The 22,184-nt window shown below is 37.2% G+C and overlaps 1 protein-coding gene across 1 annotated transcript in view; it reads right to left on the reverse strand.

The window, feature by feature from the left end:
* Window positions 1-2,359: 2,359 nt before the first annotated feature.
* Window positions 2,360-22,184, reverse strand: part of LOC135467402 (prolyl 3-hydroxylase 1-like) — a 34,539-nt gene continuing 14,714 nt past the window's right edge. The window contains 14 exon segments of the mRNA XM_064745176.1: window positions 2,360-2,971; window positions 3,422-3,494; window positions 4,369-4,483; window positions 4,696-4,843; window positions 5,475-5,591; window positions 8,488-8,743; window positions 8,745-8,842; window positions 9,136-9,208; window positions 11,487-11,574; window positions 12,237-12,381; window positions 12,813-12,878; window positions 13,534-13,758; window positions 14,330-14,422; window positions 14,971-15,104. Coding sequence (XP_064601246.1) covers window positions 2,360-2,971; window positions 3,422-3,494; window positions 4,369-4,483; window positions 4,696-4,843; window positions 5,475-5,591; window positions 8,488-8,743; window positions 8,745-8,842; window positions 9,136-9,208; window positions 11,487-11,574; window positions 12,237-12,381; window positions 12,813-12,878; window positions 13,534-13,758; window positions 14,330-14,422; window positions 14,971-15,104 — 2,243 coding nt within the window.

Consider the following 22,184-nt stretch of genomic DNA (forward strand, 5'->3'; position numbering starts at 1 on the left):
GGAAGGAAGTGGACAAGTCCACAATTCAGAAATGTTTTACTACATGTGGGCTTCGCAATGATGAAAGTGTGTCAATGTCAGAGGATGACAACAACGACAATGACGACGACGTTGCCCTGGCTCTCGTGAAGCTAGCTCATGATCTCTTTGGTTGCACCTTTGGAGAACTAGTGGATATAGACATCAATGTGCACACTCATGACACTGAAATTTGTGACTGGAACAGTTCTGCCACAGAACTTCTCAGAAACATCGCTGCTAGTGTGTGCAGTGACGAGGATGATGACAAAAGCACACCTGCAGCACAGACTTGTTCCCTTGTTGATGCTCAAGTCTACAGCATGAAGTTAAAGGTGTTCTCTGTACAGCAAGGACAAATGGATATGCTGCACCTCGCAATGGGATTAGAGGTCAAAGTAAATTCCATTGCTATGGTGTCAAGACCAACACAGACCCAAATAAGCAACTTTTTCTGTGCATATACAGGCCTGTTTATGATTGCTTCAGTCTCTACAAGCGTGCTGTTTATATTTATCCATGTGTTATTTTTTTTAAAATTTTTTCGACAAATGCACAATATGCATTTTGCTATGCCACTACCACTTGTTATATTACTGTGTGTTGGCCTTAGTGCTTTAAGACTTTTATGTATGAAATAAATACATGTATGTGTACGTTATTCAGTTGTGTGTTGACTTGATCTTTTACTCAACCTGTTGTACGTGTCCACCTGTCATATGTGACCACTTGTTTCGTTTCCCTTAACTGGCCAGGCTTGACTGTATATATCTTCACAGTTTTCAGTTGTCTGTGATAAATTTCAATTTCAGTTCTCTTTCCACTTGAAAATCTTATACCCTGAATGACTGATCTGAGCATTGGCAGCCCTGACAACCACACAGAAAGACATTAAGCATGCCCTGTGGTATAGAACGTAAAACCATGACAACATGTAAAATAAAAAGATGACCTGCACCTTGTGAAAATGAATAAAACATGCATGACTAACAGAAACGAACATGACTTGAGAAAATCGCAAGAATCATTCATTGCGCGCAACAGTACACACATTTTTTCTTGGTGAAGGATGGTGAAAGCACAACTCTGTCGAGACAAAATTTTGCTATACTTAAGGAGCACCATGAAGCTGTACACAACTTCTCTGCTAAAGCAATATTCGCTGTTACACGGCAGCTTTTGGTAGCCTAATGGTTTGCTATTTGTGTCATTTGCAACACATATAGAACAAAGCATAAAACACAGAATTATATATAATAAAAAACTTGTTCTGCATATTTGAAAACCTGAATGAACCGTGGCTATTTATGTCGCATTGGTAAGTGGCCTCACAGTCTCCAGGTTCACGTATATGTGAACTGTTTAAAGTTTGAGACATTCAAGGGGAGATCACTCTAATGGTCACAATACAACGAACAAACCTTTTGTCAACTATGGTATCATAATGACACTTGTTTTTAAAACTTCCTACATGTTTTGAGAAGTTGATTAGTTTTAGACATGTCAAATATAAATATGTATAACATGTATGAGATGGATTCCTCCTGATTCATAAAATGCAGCACATCATTACCTTTGTGTTTTAGTCATGTGGCTATCTATGTAATAAGTCTGGGTGAAATGAAACAAAGATATCCATTCTTGCAGGAAATTAAATGCTGTTAAATGAGAGAAGTATTCCAGGTGCTCTAGTTATCTATCAGCTAAAAGCGAAATTACACGAAACATTAAACCAGCCTACATTTCACTATCACAGCAATTTCATATTCCTTCATTATGAGTCGGGCCAAGGCATGGTTTTAGGGCAGGCTTTGATCCCCATGGTAAACCTCCTCAAATTAACTAGGACAAACAGGCAGGTTAAAACTGAGGCTTTCTGTGAAGTAAGGTTGATTTATAATGACTTTCACAAATGTGTATACAAAGATTAAAACAACAGGAAAAGCTGTAAGGACTTCTCCAGGAGTAAGAAAACAGCTGATGTACAAGTATGTAAATTGTGTTGAACATATTGTGTATGCAATTCAAGCACTAAGTGGTGTGACAAGGAGGTGCAACAACAACATGACAATGAAACAAGAAAAAAGAAAACAAACAAAACAAAACAAAAAAAAAAAAAAAACAGACAGCATCTCACCTCATTTCTCAATATTAGCATACTTAAAATGGAAGACTCTCATTAAAATTAAGCACATGATCAATTGTAACAGCGACTCTTGTGAATTATGCAAAAAAATACATCTCTGTCGATATGGAAACACAAGACTGCAGCAACCAATACTGGAGGCTGGATCACAGCTCTGAGTTCTCTGGATAAAAAAAATTATGCAGAGACACAATTTTAGAGTTCATTTCGATATGAAAACAGATCCTCATCAGCATCTGAATCAACAGAATCTGATTCGGAACTGTGTAAGTCTTTGGTTTCATCTTCCTCCACAGATTCATCTGTCTCTTTCAAGAAAGTTTCTTTTTCATTTGATTTCTTCTCATTCTGAGATTTTTCTACAGAGTTTTCATCACTATCATTGTCATCAGATTCATCATCATCATCAAGAGATTCATCATTGTCAGATTTGTCATCATCCTCATCAACAGATTCATCAGACATGTCATTCTTTTGAGATTCATTTGTTTTTTCATCAGATGTGTCTTCATCATCATTTAGTAGTTTTGATTTCACTGGTCGCCCTGGGAAGGAAGAATCTGTTTCCTTTTCAGGTATCCCTGGCATTGTGAAGAGAGGCGAGGAAGAAGGCAGATTGTAGTTAGGATCATTCTTCCTGTCCCTCAACATTTTTTTCGCTTGGATGTGAGCGATCTCTTTGAAGTCTGGGTCGAGAGTAAACCAGAGCGCCAGAGCACAGCGCTCCCCCTTAGTGACAGCCTTCACCCCGTGATATGCTGCTGCGTTAAACGCTGCAAGACGACCACACTTTGGTCTAACTGACACCTGAAGCACAAGGAAATGCATCTAACATTCATAAAGTGTGACTACACTGACTGATTGACTGATTGATTTATTGATAATGCCTAAGGTCATACTCCAGAATAATTCCCTTATATGATAACCTGTCAGTTCCACACTTGGAAGAAACCTGGAATAAACCACAGACCTCTGGCACAATACTGACAAACTTTTCCTAAAAATGTCGAACTGACAGAGGTGATCTTCACTGAACTTCCCTGATAACTGTAGAGCACTTTTCAAGAGAAAACTGGAGGCAAGGGAAAGCTGTAACTACAAGAACAGTAACTCACACCCATGTAGAATAAGCAAAGAACAAACTTGCTAACCAAAACTCGTCTTTTAGTCTGCATACAAATATCATTTTATGTCAAAAAGTATACACACAGTTGCTTTGGAAAACAAATGATATGTTTTTTATTTTTATGTGCTCACCTGCTCAGACTTATTAGCATGAGCAAAAAAGAAGTTTCCTCCTTCAAAATCATCATTCAAATACAGAAGGGCACTGTAAGGGAAGAAGAACAAACCGTTTTGGAAAATCTATTTGTAATGTTGGATGTTATACGATTCTGTATTTAACACCATGTGATCACATAATTTTACATCTTTCATTGATGGTATTTTATGAATATGCATCAGTATGGAAATGCAAGTGTGGCAATGATGATCCTAGGGCTAATATGGAACTGACAAACTTCTTCACATAAAGTGAGTACCAGCAAACAAAAGCCATGAATATATGTTCCATCTTCCTTTAATGGAGTTAGTGGACTCAAGCAGATAACCTTTAACAACTTGGCCAGCAAGGATTCCTCCACAATATTCCATATTACAATTTCACAAGGTGATGAACTGCCCAGTACAATAGAGCCAGTCATTAGAGCTAAATACAAACATGGTTTTATTTATTTATTTATTTGATAGGTGTTTTACGCCATACTCAAGAATATTTCACTTATACGACGACGACCATCATTATGGTGGGTAGAAAACGGGTAGAGCCTGGGGGCAACCCACGACCATCCGCAGGTTGCTGGCCGACCTTCCCACGCACGGCCGGAGAGGAAGCCAGCACGAGCTGGATTTGAACTCACAGCGACCGCATTGATGAGAGACTCCTGGGTCATTACACTGCGCTAACGCACTAACCGAGCCACAGAGGCCCCCCAAAAATGGTTTTAGCAATATAGTACCTGTACCATGAAGAAACATGCCATGCTACTTCACAATGCCCTGATGTTCCTGAAAATCATTTCAGTACTATACGCATATATAGCCTACTTCACTGTGATGAAATTAGGACACTTCGAAAATGAACTGTCAATCCTATCTCTCACCCATCCACCAATGCCCACCCCACTTTCCAACCCAATGCATACCTGTAATCTCTCTGTGTGTAGGCAGGAAACTGTCGCACACAGGTCTCATCCTCTTGTAGTATACAGTTGTCAGCATGGACAGGGTGGCTTAAGTCATCTCTCTTCCCATTCATCTCTGAAAACCGGAACCAGTAGTGCAAGCTACACATAACTGTTTGCACAATGTCATGAATAAAATGTTTAGGAATGCAAACATCCCGATTTCATGCACAATAATTCTACATAAAAACATTATCACATCTCTCATTGCCTTTTCCTTTAACCTTGATATGGCCAAACCTAATGACACATGAAAAGATTATCATATACCGTAGGGAGACAACCCACCTATTGCCATTCTACACACCAGATGAGTGAAGTCAAAATACAGCGGTGACTCCAGGTTGAAATATTTCTCCACGAAGTCACGGGACTTCTCACTCATGTTGAGGTACATCTGAACAGATCTCTCATCTACAGCAGCCAAATTGGCCAACTGATGACAAAAACAGAGATTAAGATATCACACTGACATATAATGAACGAAAGTTTGAAAAAAAACTTTTTTGTTTAAAAATGAAAAAAAAAACCATCCTTCTTTGCAGCACTAATCCTACTGGTATGGCATCGAACTTTGGTCAAACTTTGTGCATATACCAACTTTTTAACAGACTAATGAAATTCTTCATAAATACACTCAATCACTTAATAACTAATGGTAGTTCGATGACTTATTGCAGTATACTAAACAATGAAAACTTACTTTTGAAACTATTACGAATAAGCCATTACGGAGTATAATAAAAGGCAGTCACAGAAAACAAACCCAGAACCAATTATTGGGTAAAGCAAGAGCACTACAGCTGTGAAACCCCATCCACATTGCTAAGAACGTTATTGCCAGTGTATTATTACAAATGGGCATATTACTATGATTCTTCACCAATGTTTAATATGTGCACAATTTTCCAGTATAGTCAACAAAGTTTATTGTAGCTTTCTGACAATGTGCTAGATAACCATATAGTGATAATGTAATGAAATTCCCAATCTATGAAGTGGGATCTGACTTCCACTGGGAACAATTGCGTGAGTGTTGCCAGTTAAGACTGAGGGTACAGACAAACCTGAGCAGCTCTAAGAACTGTAAGCCCCTGGAACATCTCGTGTTTAGTATGAGGGGAAATAGAGGAGTGGGTGTTGTAGCGCTTATCCCCATAACCATCACCAGTCAGAGAACCTTTCTAAAGATGAAAAAGCAGGTTGTAAGCACAGGATGTGGGGTCTAAGGGGAGATAACTCAGCACAAGAAAGGGGAGGTAATCAACACCACCAGCACCAGATATCCCAAGAGCTACCCTGGAAAATGAAGTCATTAACTACCCATGATGTGCATTGTGGGATTTTTAGTGGTGTGAGTATTGAAAAAAATGCTGGAATGCTTTATGTAGAGGGTAAATTGTCATTCTCGTCAAAACTGCAGTCTGCCTCTGTCATTTCCAACCTGAAGGATATCATCATGTTCATAGTTTCCTTCTCACCACATTTCAAATCCAACAATGGAATGTAAAATTAGGAAAGAGCTAAGAAGCCAGAACACAAAATATACAGCTATTTACACGTCTTTGAGGACACATGATAATCCGCTGATGTCTTCTGTTTTTCTTAGCTCTTCCCTTTCAAACCATATTAAACTACAGTTACAGTTATTTACATGCTTTGTCTTTAAGTTACTCCATATACCCATGTAGTACAGAATTTAAAGCCTTTATAGACGTCTTTTGAGACCACATGAATCCATCACCAGACAAGCAGGAAAAAAACATTTACACAGTAATAACTTAAACTATTCTGTAAATGACCAAAAATTTTGTCCTGACCAAGTTGCTCTGGCATTCTGTTCTATCGACAGTAAAAAGGTGATATGGAGTTTCTTTGAAATGTAGACTGAAACTACTTGAAAAGTGCAAGCTTCAGCACCAAAAGTATTATTTTCTTTCATGCACTGTGCTTCCGAATTATTCATATTGGAGCAAGACTTCAGTTCATTAATAGTAATCACAAAGATCATTTTCCTGGAAAACCCTGGCACACCTCAGCATCAGGTACAACAACAGAAAACCACCATTCTACAGAGGACATTGTCTTTCCACAAACTATTCAACATTTGCGTAAACATAAATAAATTTTTTTTACCAAAGGTAAATGTGAAGCAGTAGAACAGTACGTGATTTTACTCATTATCAGTAGAGCACATTATATTAAAACTGTAAGTCCCTCATTCTGAAACTTCAAAAAGAAACCCTTTTTTCCTGTACAACTGACCTATAAACAAGTTTCAGAGTTATCCCCCTTCATCCGCATGGAGAATGTTATACCTCCTCTTAGCCATAAACAACCAACCACCACAACCACCAACAGAAATGGGGCTGCATGTTTTATTACATTTACACATTCTAAAAGGAGAAAGACAATCTCATCTTGACAGAGACCACCAGCATATTCAAAGGTTCAGCAGTTCACGTAATATGTTATTTGCAACACAATCATAAAGACAATCTATGTCTTTTGAACTGAAAAATATTGGGCTTGGGGGAGACATATGGCCAAATTCTTGTCTGGAACCCATATTTTGAAAAATTCTGAGCACTTTATTCACTTTTTGTTTTTCTTAAGAAAGTCTTTTTCATCTCTCACATGTTAATCAACACCCACATACAAGAGAAAAGGTGGGTGGGACAACAGGAAGAGTGATAGAGCATCTGAGACTCTGATCTAGCTTATTGCAGACATGTCACAATATTTTCATATTACATGATCAACTGTCACCATAAAAGCAATCAAAGCAATCAACAGCTAATGGATCCCTAAAAAGCCAGGAGGTAATAGATGTAGAAATGCTGTGGGATTGGAGGTGAACTGAGAGCCTTAGTGTGACTATGGTACCTGGGCTGCTCTCTTTACATTCAAACCTATAAATTGCTCGTTCTTCGTGTGAGGTGACACACCTTCTGTGCCATATCCATCCCCTCCAAGTCCACCTGACTAAAAATTGCAAAAGTTGTTAAAAGCAGAAAAAAAAAAAATGACATGAAGTTGACATGGAAGAGTGTGAAAAGTCAGTTTGTATATGTGGTTTTCAATATCTATGTATATATACATATATTTTTTTTGACTTTTCTTCAAAGGGAAAAACACAATTAAAAATAACTTTTGTTTGATGTTTAATAACTACATTTGCACTAGAAATGGGTCTTTTCAGGTAATAAATGTGTTCAACCAGGAGTTTGATCATATTTATATTTTTACTACTTCATAATTACTAGCATAATTAACCAGTTGTTTTGAAATATGATATGCATTATGCCTATATTTGCATTAGTTACAAAAAGTTTGAGAAAATTGTTGATTTCTGGTAAAAACTTTGGAAGCTCGCCATTGGTTGAAGTTGTGAATGACAACTAGTTTTGAAATTTCGATTTTTTGTCATGTATTCTGGTGTATTTTAAGCTGCTCATTCTGAATCTGCTTTTATTTTTTGCTTATCTTTGTAACTTTTTGAGATATAGTCAAAAAACTAAACTTTAGTTACATAATCTTAATAACCTGTAACCCGAGAACTACTGGAGGTAGAAATGTAAAACTTGCACTAAATAGTAGCTCAAGACATGCTCTTTCCGTAGCATGCAGATTTGAGGTACAATTAATAGTTTTCTAGCTAGATGGGTTTAAATGACACCACCACTTTTTTTTTTTTTTTTTTTTTTAGAAATACCTGTTTTATTCTATGGCTTTAACATTGAGTTAGACGGCATCTAGACAGATATATAATATGTTGACTTGCTCGACTTCCCAAAGCCGGTATGCGTTAAGTTATAAAAAACCTTTCTCCCATTTGACAGAGTACAATGATATGTATGACAACGAATGAGATAGACACCGGCCGAAACAGATTTCCACTTTTAGTTTCTTATCGTACTTTTATGCAGGGCACAGTCTTTTCTGAATCGATTACTCAATTTAGAGCACAGTTCATAAAAAAAGAATACATCAAATAAATACTTTTTAATCCACATGCACCATCTATGGCATAACCACATCTGCATCGTTCACAGAGCTACATTCATCAGCATTCTCTACCTTGGCCAATTCTCTCAACACCTTGCACTCCTCTTGTGACAGCAGATCATCAGCAATGACACGCTCCTCTCCTGCTAAATCCTCGTCAGTCATAGTAATGGTTATCCCCGACTCCTTTATCCCCTGTAACACAGCCTTCCTGTTACGCAGTCTCTCCAGGTGCTCCTCTTGTTTGCTGTCCTCCAGTTTGGCCAAATATCTGAAGGCATGCGAGTGTGCTTTCTCATCGTAGGAACGGTTTTTGGAGTAGTTACACAAGGACACACCTGACTCCCGAAGGGAAGGGTAACACCCCATGTGGGGTAGATGCAGGGAAACCCACCATTCTACCACACTTTGGGGATAACATCATGCCCTAAAGGTAAAACAGATCAAATCACATTTATTTATTTGTTGATTTGATTGACATCAAATATACTTACATGTATGTTTAAGCTCATGATGATTTCACTTCCATGCAGGTGTCTCTGGACTAACTTTGATACCATATATATGTGTAATATGACAAATAGAATGAATGAATGAATGATTATGGCTTAACGCTACCTTGGCAATATTTCAGCAATATCATGGCGAGAACATATTAGAATCCTCAATCAGTCATGACAAATGGAGGTTTATAAACTAAAAAAAAAATAACATCCTCACCTGGCCATTTAAACTCTCATCAGCCACATAGATTTCTCCACCTGTCATCACTTTGTTCAGATGGATGGCTGCTCTGTCAACACAATGAACAGATGGCTACTGGATCACATGCCTTCAAGTTGTAACATTGCCATGTGGACAACTGATCATATAAAAAGACAAACTTTGGGAACATGACATACAGCCTACCCTGTGGGAATTTTATTCATCATTTAATACTTTTTAATATTCTTTCCATCTTTATAAACAGTTCTTTTCTTTTTATTTCAATGGTGCATCTGTGATATTATTTCATGTAAAAATACCAGGACTGGGGTGTGAATGGAAATCTTAAGAAAGAAATCACAAAATCTGTTTGATTTATGTCCTAGATCTGAAAAGCTTTGTGACAGTAAGTTGAAGACATTCCAGTTGTAAATGGAGATAAAAACAATACACGTTTGTATCAAGTCTATATGTCGTTAACTGACGACCAATAATACTGAGATTCCATATGACCGTTAGCTATAGAATAACCACTGATTCAACCAATAACAATAAACTGGTCTTCATTTCAGACACAGACACAAAGAACTAATCACATTAGAAGCCTTTTTTTCAAATATCTTCCTTTACTTCATTATTAGGCCAAGCACTCTGTGCTGGGACACCTCTGGCAATCGATTTTTATTTTTTTGCTTCTGTTTTTTGAAAGCCTTGAGAGTTTGAAAACAAAAAGTTTTTATTGGAACTTGAATGGTTGGTCGAACGTATGATGTCATAAAAGTGTATAAGTTTGATAATGTTTTCACCTAATCAGGTATATTAGGCAATGCTGATTCTGAATCTGCTTTCGGATTTTGCCTATCTTTGTAACTTTTTGAGATATAAAAACTTTTTCAGTCATGTAATTTCAATGGCCTGTAACTCAAGAACTACGAAAGCTACAAATCTGAGACTTGCACCAAATTGTAGCCCAAGACATGTAGTTTTTGGTGCATGCCAACGGATAGGTCGGCCACCTGTCACAAACTGAGAATTGGACAACTCTCCCTCCTCTCCACAGCTATCAATGGACAATTTTCAATGTTTAAACGTAAAGCCAGCCCTGTTCGCAATGCATCACTGGTAATTCTCAACAACCCTGCAGCATTCCCCCATACCCCCTTGCTATCAGGAATATAAGCTCAAAGCTGCGGCAAAGTATACGAAAAATGTTTATCCACACATGCACCTTGAGTCCAAAACATGTTACTCTGATTTGGCTACATTCAACAATTAAAGAAATATCGCAGTTTCCAGTTTTTATTCAGGTCTAGACCTTACATGCCCGTGAGGAAGAGACAGGCTTTAGGATGCCACACAGAAACGTAACTATGACACCGCACCTATGGCTCTTGACTAAGGATCCTTTTAAAGAAACAATACACAAGACTGCTTATTCCTTCTGACTATTTTGACCAAAATTTCAAATCTTTATTGTCTCCTAACATTTCCTGTTACCTACATGCACTCTGTCCTCGTCCGCTATCAAAACTGAACCGAGCCCAGGCAAACCAGATGGGACACTAGAGTGGGGTGATTTCAAACCATGTGTTGAGCATTCTGAAATGTACATACTTAACCAGTGATCGCCAAGGCCTAACTCGATCAAGACGCTGAGGTGGGTTTCAGCACTAGATGCATTGTACATGATATCTGGTAGTGTCGGGCTCAATCCCAGTTGATTATATTTCATTTTTGTCATGCTCTTTTCCCCCATGTTGTCTGTTTTTGTAAAAACTGTTACAATTTGTACATGCAGATGGAATGTGTGGAATTTTCCATTGTCTATGTACTTCCGCAGCTGAATAAAGCTATTTGTCTTCATGTGTGTTAGCATCTGTTTTCCAAAGCTTAATTTTTTCAATCATAGCAAATTAGAGCATTACTTTCCTAGTGTTTTTCTTATTTGACATTCAATTGGGCCTTGATGCTTGGCCACTGGTATCGCTGCGAGGAACATAACAGCTATCATTTATTTTATACTGTATTTATACTGTATTTATCCTGTATTTATACTGTATTTATCCTGTTGTTCTGTTATGTTGTGATTAGTATATTTTATGATGATGGTCATGTTTATGAAAGCCAGGGGGTGGGGGTGAGGGTAGTAGGCAGAATCTTGGGAGGGGGAGGGGGGGAAGGCGAGAGTCCATCATACTTTGCCAGGTACATGGTCTAGCTGACATAAACCTTAGACGAGCTAACTCGTGCTGGCTGGATTTGAACACTCAGAAACATGCATCGAAGGTTAGTGGCCTGAAATAAACCACAAGAAATCCACACAAAATCCCCTGCAGACGAACATGTTTCATGTCAGAAATACTTACACATAATCAGCCTTGTCATTGGTAGGAAACCATTTGACACAGCTGCCGTCTTCCTGGATGTAACAGTTCTTCTCACCAGAATCAGGGTCTGACAATCATGGCAACAAGTATTAACGATCCACAAAAGTTATGTTAGAAATGAATGGCCAAGATCTCAATATATACAGACACTGCTACATACTACTACTGATGACATACAAAGTATTATAACATGATTGGCAAGCACTGTACTCCAGGCAAAGGCCATTCCTTCCAGACTGCTCACTGTTTTTGGAGTTAACATGAACAGTATGGCATCTCTCACTTAGACAAGCACCTGTTGTTTGGCCTAACAGTGGCCCAAATAAGCCGAATATTTAAGAAGCTACCAAAACCTTTAACCTGGATAAAAGAAAAAAACAATTTTCCACAAATTTCCCAGGGTTATCTACCTGAATTTCAGAACTCATTAAGTTAAGTACAAGTCAATAGGTTTTTACAGAAGCTATCATATTCTCCCTCTTTTGTTCAATTAAGCATATATAGGACCAAAGGTTTCACAAAGAATCATTAGCTTTCTTTACTATCCACTCTTTACAAAGTCCCTAAATAAAGATTTCAAGGAGCACTGCATAGGACCCTTGTTTAGATATGTGCATATATCCCTGAGGTTTAAGGCAGTGCTTAACAATTTTTCAGTCATATAACAACGAAGTGTCTCGTGGCAGGGTGAGTTTATGTCAGCAAATGCTTAGGGATGTGGCAATATACCTGTGTGGTCTCTACAGATGAGCTTGGTGTCCTGAAGGTATACTTTGGTCAGGTTGAGGTATTGCTGGAGGAAAAACCTGCTCACCTCACTGGCCCGCAGGAGGATTCGTAACGACAGGTCGCTCACCTGCTCACGCTTCAGCAGCTGTGAATATAAAAATAAGTTTGAGGATGTGTACATGTACAAAAAGTCTCAACATGACTAATGATGAAGGCCTAGAGAAATATTTGATCTTCTTCATATTATTAGATGTATTTATTTCTGCAAAGTCTACTTAAAATATCTCCACGAAAAAATTACTTTACACATATCCTTACCTGCTTTACAACATGTAATTCTTGAGCCATCATTCTAGATAAAAATAATTACTGTAAAAATGATAACAACATAGAGAGATTTTATAGGCTGCTGGCAAACACATGTACATGGTAGAAATTCCCATTAAACACCCTACTGCAGGCAACATAATTAACAAGGGAGATAAGTGCTGCAGCCTGTTGGTGAACCAGATTCTGAATTTGGGTGTCAAAATTTAAACATTAGTTTATGTACCACATTCAATAACCAATAAATACCTCTACAGCTTGTGGAATGTTGATTTGCTGCATTGTGGGAGGTTTTTCCCAGTTGTCATATTGAGCCTGAAATGAACAGAAACCAAACCAGCTTGTATATGTTGAACAAACTATATTTTCAAGGAGGAAAGGCAAAGGTGCATGGAACAAAACAGAGCAGGACCATTTAAGATTTCTTTGTGATTGGGAATAAACAGTGATGTTTTCTTAATCCATGGAAAATATAACTAACCTGTAAACATATAATATTTTAATTATTTACTTCTCCATTCATCTTTCACCTAAACCCAAATATTATCAGCAAAACAACTTCTATAATTTAAACTAAAGATCTTCACAGAAAATGTCTGTGCATGTTTTTGGACCATTCAATGAACTTGACACCTTTTATGGTGTTAACATATTTATTTATCTGATTGTTATTTTACGCCATACTCAGGAATATTTCATTTATACAATGGCGGTAAGCATTATGGCGAGAGGAAACCGGGCAGAGGCCAGGGGAAATCCACGACCATCCACACGCTGATGGCAGACCTTCCCATGTAAGTTCAGAGAGGAAGCCAGCATGTGCTGGACTTAACTCACAGCGACTGCATTGGTCCGAGGCCCCTAGGTCATTATGTCGTGCTGGTGTGCTAACCCCCTCGGTCATTGAGACCCCTAGTGATACCATAAAGTAAGTAAATCAATAAATCCCTGATCACACGCAAAGTCAGACCTGTGCGAGGTAGATGAGTTCTTGACACTGCTCAGGTCTCATGAGCCCATCAGCAGCAAACCGCTTGGGGCCATGTAACACCTTCTCATCAGCAAACACCTTGATGCCTATTCTGGCAAAATGCTGGATGAAGGGATTAGCCGGAGTTTCGACGTTATTCTCCTCAAACGTGCCGGGGTTGGCGCGGAAGTCACCCATGGAGATGTAATTCCTCTTGAGAAACACCTGATGTAAGACAATTTTAATTATTTATTTATTTGATTGGTGCTTCATTCGAGAATATTTCACAAATACGCTCTAGAAAATCCAGTCCATGTCCATGCACATTTTGCTGGCAGATGTTCTCATGTACATCTGATGTAAGTATATCAAAATCTAATACGTACTGGTACAAAGCATTTATTTGATTGAAGTTTTTAGCCAGACATCACTTTTGAAAGAAAATTTCACTTATGAATTTATGGTCAGATATTGGTGAAAAAAACCCTCACATATTGATCTTGTTAATCATATGTAATTAAATAGAAACTAAAAGCACTGTCTTTATTTCCACATCTTGAACTAAATAGACTTGCAATATGCAAGCAAAAAACGCACTGAAAAGCGTTCCTAAACTACTGAGCTTGAGGTTTACCATCCTGAACCAAGGGAAGCAACTCTTGTGATCAATGTAACAACATAGTCATCTGTATCACTGCATCACAATATCAGACAGAGGGTCAGAAGTGTATTCCATACAACATCCTGATACTCTAAGATGTCCTTTACGTGGTACACTGCTGACTTGCTTGCTTACATTGTAAGTATCATCTTCTTCCTGTGGAGTTTCCTCAGCCAGGCGGACCACTTCCCTCAACATCTTTTTACGCTTTGAGTACTCCAGGGCATCCTGTATAAAGGAAACAACATAATGATTTCTGCCTACAAAAGGCCGCCTTCATATTTTAAATGGCCTAAGGTAAAGTCATATGACATCATTAATATATGGAAATAATAATATGGTATCTGAATGGATTGCATTGAAATGTCCATTCAAGGTGACATCATGAAGAGTTTAACGTCATCACGTATGGATTGGAATGCATCTAATGTGACATTGCTGACGTCATGATGCTGCAGAATGTCGGCTTTTGTGGAACGAAACTGAAAGTATGAAGGGGGTCTATGGTAATTGGTAAGTGACATGTAGAATAGACAAATAACATTTTCTTTGTTGCTTGTCTAGAAAGTGATCTTCACATGACTGGTAATTAAGTCACAATTATTTTTTGAAACAACAGCCCTATATATTCTTTTCTAATACGTTAAATTTGATAGCATTTATCCCAGTTGTGATATGTGCCATTGTGATATTAAAAACATTAAAATATACAACCTGTTCATAATATTCCATGTTCTTTATTACAAAATGGAGGAACATTTCAGTGAACTCTTTACCTGTCTGGCTACAAAGAAACTTTCTCCGTAGCCTCTCTTCAGGTAGTAGAGTTTGTTGTTTAGCATGATGTCATCGTGAGGTTTAAACAGCAGGTATGACTCCGCAGCCTGGGCAGCCTGCTCATAGTTCTTCACTGTTCAGACCAAACAAAACGACACATCACATACATGGTAAACATTACATTTATTACCTTCCTCGACAGCTGTTCACTGCTGTACTAAAGAATTTTTAATTCATGCTATGCCAATTATGTTCATGGGAACTGAAAAATGGACTGCTTGGAGTAATCGCCTGTCTTTCTAACGTACCTGACACAACACTTAACCGGCTCAATTAGAGCAAGGAACCCTTTATATTGGTCAAGAGCTGGTCAGTGGTTGTTAGAATAATGCTTTCACTGAACGAAAAATCAAAAACTCCAGCAAATAAAGCCAGGGATTTAGATCAATTTTTGTAAACTCATAAATGAGCAAAAACATCCTCCCTTTTTATTGTGGCATTTTCCTTAACCTTGCGCACAAAAATATGCAACATAAGACAAATGATTACTGCAGTCAACAAGAAAGAGAACATCACGGAATATTAAAGAGTAGATATGCTATATGTAGCAACTGGCAAACAGGAATGTCTCCTTGCAAAGAATGATGGGTAATCTAGACAGGGTAAGCCTTTGAACATGTACAAAATTACATTAACATAGACTGGTCTAAATGTGTACAAGTACATGCCTTCAGTATTTAACACATATTGAAAATTTAGACAGCGCAATTTTCCCAGAATACTAAAACAGACAACTGCAATAAAAACATCAAGGAAAACATTAACTATAAATTATATTTCAAGTATTCTGATGGTAGAATGCAGAAAATTGTCCATGCACTTCATATACAAGTATGTAATGGTAGCTTTTTGGTGGGCAAAAATATAACAATTGTACATAAGTATGCGTACTTGTTTGTCAAGAGCTCTACAAACCGACCTGTTCAAACACATACTTGTAGCACCGTTAAAAGTAAACCAGACTCTTTACACCCAAACATTATTATGAAATGTAAGGAGGTACAATTACGTTTTGGCCCAGGAAAAAGGAACTTCCAAAATGAAGCAGAGCTACTGGAGTATCAGATTGATAGTAAACACAGTGTGTTGTTGTTGGCAAACATCCCTCCTTGAGTTTGAGAATAAGGAGCAGCAGCCAAGGGTTGTCAGTTGTTTATCTTCCCTGGGGAAGGCAGTGTCAAGGGTACTATTCTAAGTGAAGTAACAATTGACATGTACAAGAAAATGAACTCACTATTACATGTACCGTAACTGACAAGGTTACGCAGAAGATAGAGTACGTAGGGTGTAGATGGGTGGGGTGCGCATGTCAAACCGATAAAAGAGAGCTGGTATTGGAGTGTTCATGTACAATTACCGTAAATGACCTTAAATTTACCGTAATACATTTAGGGAACTACAGAAAGTACATGTATGAGCAATCAAATAACAACACAAGTGACTGCACATTTCATAGTCTTCCAGCTACTCATGTACAGGGTTATTCCAAAAGCTGAAAGAGGTTGCATAAAGGTACCTCTTCTTGTGCCTGTAGCCATCTACATGTACTTGTGTAATATTATACATGTACTTACCCGATATTGTTTGAATTTTTTCATTGGTGTTTATGGATGGATAAAAATATTGGAGTGCCCTTTGCAAACTTGTTTTAAGGCTGGGGCCAAGGCAGTGAGAGCTGGATTTAAGCATGCAGTGTTCATTTTTGTCAACAGCTCTCCTTTTGTAAAACCTGTACATGTATTTCTATTCTATTCACTAATGTATTAACTGCTGAAAGAAATTGAGAATTTGGATTACCTAAGAACAAAAATGAGTTGCATTTAACTCCTAACTCAACCTTCTGGGCGTATATTTTCTGCAAAATGTTAATTAAGAGAACTCTAAGAGGAAATCCGTCAGTCCTCTAAACTGTCCGCCCGATGAGATAACATGTAAATGAGGGAGAGTAAAGATTCCCACAATGCAATGTTCACCCGTGGACCGCACATGTAAACAACATGATAGATTAAAAGCAGATTAGAAGTCTAGTAAATCAAATATGATCTTCCTTTCTATTGATAATGTTTTATAAAGTACTCGTAATTGTTAATGGCAGACCTGAAGTTACACGGTAGACTGCATAATTGCAACACAGTACTGTGTCTGACATTTCCAAAAAAGATCAGACTTTCTTAATACAGCGATTTCAGTCAGTTAATGGTCGAAGGGAAACCCCCGGATAAAAATGAACATTCAATCGTTCACTCACGGTCAGATACCTGTCAGTAGACATCTGGAAGTTTCAACTTTATGTAGATGATGTCTAAAATAACAGCTCGATATTTTTGACATTGGCAGTATGTCCCTTTAATGAAAACATTGCATGTAGATGTCTACATTTCAAATAAACAACAACCAAATACACAGGTTGTCTGAAGGTTTATTGTGACAGTGCACCAGAATGTATAAGAAGCTCTCAATAATTTTTTTAATTAAGTTTATGGGTGGAAAAACCCAGGATAATGCCATAAGAAAACTTTTGTCCTTCGTCTGATAAATCTCCAGCCTGGAACAGCTTCGTAAAACAGGGTTGCCACTTACAAAAGAAAATGTTTCTCAAAGACTTACATGTAACATGCTATGTTCTCAAGTCCTTTGAAGAGCCTATCAGATGAGGTGCTAGCCTCCACCTGGCAATTAATGGATGTATTTTGGTTGTGTATTTATCTGTCCATTTCGTACATAATGCACTGATATTTAACAATGAAATACTTTACTTTTCAAGGACTCATATTTTCTAATGATTTTCAAGGTCTTCAAAACCTTTCAACAAAATTCTGCTACTTTCAAGGATTTCACGGACCACTGGGACCTCTGGGACCTCTGGTACATGTACCTGTCACCCTCTGAAGGATTCCTAAAACATACTTGTACTGAAAGGCACAATTACATGTAAGTTTTACCAGTATTTTAGGAAGAAAGTTTTTACCAAAATTACCTTTCTAGTCAGACCTATATAATGAACTATTCTTTCAAGCGTCAACAATGACTTTTCCCACTTATGTGTAATGCTCAGTGCATATATACATCCTGGTATGTAATACTTACATATAAACAGCACACAATAAAATTCAAGTATTCAAGAGGTAGATGTATTTACTACTGGAATGGGCATTTTGTTCTTGATTTGGCTCTGCTCATGGACCTAACATTGTGTTTGGCAATCAGGATATTTATAGTTACAAAACCCCTCTATTTACCAGTTTGAGTACTTTACAAAAAACAGATTCCTGCTCCCTTCTTTAAATCATTTCCGACTGGTAATAAAAACTGCTGCTGACTGACAACTGATTGCGAGAAGATTGACGCAAAATGTGGCAGAAAAATACTTCACAAATTTCAAGGTTTCGACAGATTCTTTTCTGCCTTTTTGCACTGCTAGCCAAGGAAAAAGTATGACCAAGCTTTACTAATTACATCTCATTAAGGTGAGATTAGTGAAGTCAGGTTTGTCTAACTGCATTACCAGTTACCTAAAGCCCTTGGCACCTGTCTACATGAGGAAGGTGCCGGCATGTGACAAGCTCAGATAAAAAGCTTCTTCTTTCCTTACAACACGATCAACAAAGAAAACTGACTTCACTGCAGAATCCCAATTGATTTACTTCAAATACCATGTAGATTCAAATACAATTTTATTTTTCAAATAGTTTTCTTCAAGCTCAAGATTTAAGATCTTTAAATTTTCATCGATTTCCTATTTTTTGACCTGATTCACACCAAGAGCTACATGAATGCATATGTAGTTTTAAATTATCTGGATTTTTATGTATTTCCATAAATTAAACTGCTACTCTAATTATTCAACCTTTTTACATATGAAATGCACTAAACTACATTGATTGGAATGGCCAATTTCAGGGCTTCACAAAAAGTATAATTTTATCAGTCCACACAGAATAATGCCTTCAGAATATGCTTGAATAAACACCTTGCCAATATGCAAAAAGTTTGAAGAATTACAGTACCTGTGTTTATGAATTAAAATTTTAACAGCAATTTTCAAGGAAAAAACATAAACAAGTGTCATATGTGCCACTTTTTGAAGAATGAATATAGAAGTTCATTCAATTTAGTTGCACTGTTAAATGTTGTGTTCAGTGTTTTTCACTGATATACCGATTTTACGTGCAGTTGTTGAAATAAAACTACTTTTACCAACATCTGGTAAATGCACACATACAACACAGTGACAATACAATATTAATTTCCACGGTGTTTACAGAAAAATCTGGTAAAGCTAACCCTGATTCCTGATGCTATGGTTGATAAGACAGAACTCTCTTAAAAAGACTCTTTTGCATATCTGACAGACTGACACATAATACATCAAGTGTTTATGCCCCTTTTCTACATTAAAGTCACGAGGGGAAAAAAAAAAGAAAGAAAAAAAAATAGTTTGAAGTTATAGATGTGAAATAAACATACCCTGAAGCACAAAAGATCTGACATATAGCTGCTTACATCCATATTTTTTGTTTGGTTTTCTGAGTCTTATTTAAAAGGATCAGGACATGATACCTTATAAATTGTCTAATTTTCTGTTATGCAGTAATATAAACATGATTCTGATGGAACGCTGTCTTTTTTCATAATAAATTCACTCAAAACCCTTATCCTACGTATCAATGTAAGTGTTTATAAGTACAGATCCCGTTAGATTTGAGGGGGACCACATGGGAAGTCTGTACATTGAAGGATTATTTAATTTCTGATATCTACCAACCAAACAGCCAAAAAAAAAAAAAAAAAACAAAAAAAAAAAGACAAATTTATCAACCCCACATTTACTGATTAATCTTACATTTAAAACCACTTTGTAAAGGTATATTCTCCTTAAGGTTGAAATACCAATGTATGGTGTCAACTGATCTGGCTTTACAGACAGCCAGGTGTCCATATAAATCAGTCACAACCACCAGGGTTTAATGCCCAGCAGGAAAAGATAGACGGGTAGTCACATCCTGTTTTAAAACCCACTAAAGCTGTCTAAACAATTTTTATCAGTCGCAGAGTTTTTTTCAAATCTCCTTGTCTTATGGAACTATAAAGCTTGGAGAAGATTCTGGAAGGTTTAGCACACATATGTGGGTATATAAATGTCACAGTTCAGGAGCCCCCCCCACCCCTGTGGTGTAAAGGGCAATCCAGATAACCCTATAAATCCATTACAGCCTTGTTAACATGACAGCTACACTATCATGCTTTCCTCATATAATTACACACATAATTGGACTAAGCAAATAAAATCATGAATAACACAGAGGGTAAATGTATCCAATTACATATGAACACGTTTTGTTAACACTTCAGACAATGGCAAGGTTAATTTTTTTTTACAATGACAGAAATGAATAACTGACAACAAATGAGCAGTTCATGTTAAAGCTTCGGTGAATCATGAGCTAACTGTTAACTGCAAGCATTTGAATTATTTATTTGTGCTCAAGGTTCAATCATATAATGTTACTGAGTTGGCTAGCACACGGATATTAAAAAAAGTGAAAGACTAAAGATAAATTTATAGTTTTAACATATGCCAAAACAAAAACCATGTATACATAAAAGATAAAACCATTCCAGCAGATCATTTATTATACCCAGACTGGTTAATACATGTACACCAGGTCCATCATGGGTTTTTTTTTTTGCTTTTTTTTAAGTCAAAAAAGTACTCAAAGTCATTTAAGTACAGAATGACTTTTGAATGTGTACACTGGATTACATTATACAGCCATTTCACATTGTCCATATACAGCTTTCTTTGTTTTCTCTTCTTACCAATGAATCTGAGGGAAACAACAATGAGACTATAAAAAACCACAGTGAGTCTAGAGGAAACTAAACTGAGCCTAGAGGTAACCACAATGAGTCTAAAAGAATCTACAAGAAAGGAGGAAACCACCACATGACAGGCAACACAGCTAACAGACGGTGTAAGGCAGGCATTGCCCTAGTCACTACGAAACTGTTGATTGCCAGTGATTTTTTTTCAAAATATAAACAGTGATTAAGCCAATAATTTTTGAAGCTAATATCAATACTTTGTTACTCTTTTTACCTATATAATTATTCATTCATTCACATAACTTATATCCCACTTTTCACTCACTTACTACTTACTTGGTCTAACCTGACAAACCCCATGACATAAGGCTGCGAGTGAAACCAGCAGGAACTCGATTAAAGCTTGCAATCTCTGTGTTTGAGAAACACACATTTAGTTCTGTGTTTAAAGTTAAATCATTACACTACACATAAAGATGTCAGACAACCATGTTAGAGAATTAAGATATGAATTTAATTGTGTGTTGTAGGAAACTATAAAGCACATTACTGTCTAGCGCAGCCCTGACTGGGAATCTGGGTGTCATCAGAGTCATAAACTTCACTGTCAGCCTGCTATCACACCTCACCCCATTCCTAACTGAACAACAGCTTCATATGACATGGCCATGCTGGAGGATAACCAGACCGGCTCCATCATAATAAAGATTGCACACCCACAAAACACTAGGCAGGGGTTCTAAAACAAGCTTATCTTGTAGGCGGCAAGCCACAGGCAACCACAGCTCATATAAGGTGGTAGGCCAGCGCCACCAGGTGTTGCCATAATCACTGTGAAACTGTTGTTTGCCAGTTTTATTTTCAAAATATAAACCATGACTGAGCAAATAAGTTTTGTACCTAAATTAATACTTTCACCCTTTTTTTTAAATCAAATATTATTCACTTAATTTAACTTACTTGCTATGTTTGCTTAACCTACTGATTCATATGAAACCTTTAATGATTTGTTCACTCCTAATGTCTGAGAGCTCCAAATTCCATTAGCTATCTCTCATCACAGAGGGCTAATATGCCTCCTGTAAAATGACTGACAAGTTTCAAAAATAAGAGTAGACAAGCTGTAGATACATCAGAGGTACAAGAAGAAACACCATGGGTTTTTAGACATATATGTACAATGTATGTCAAATATGAAAGTAACATGTTTAAGGGTTGTTTAATAATGTTGCAATCAATTTAAGCCCGCTGTATTCAGCAAATAGAGCTTGCAAGACCTAAAGTTAAGTAGGCCTCAGGCAGGACAAGAATTAGATTGTGCACATAA

This window comes from Liolophura sinensis, chromosome 6 (genome assembly GCF_032854445.1).
Source record: "Liolophura sinensis isolate JHLJ2023 chromosome 6, CUHK_Ljap_v2, whole genome shotgun sequence".
In the NCBI taxonomy this organism is placed as follows: domain Eukaryota; kingdom Metazoa; phylum Mollusca; class Polyplacophora; order Chitonida; family Chitonidae; genus Liolophura; species Liolophura sinensis.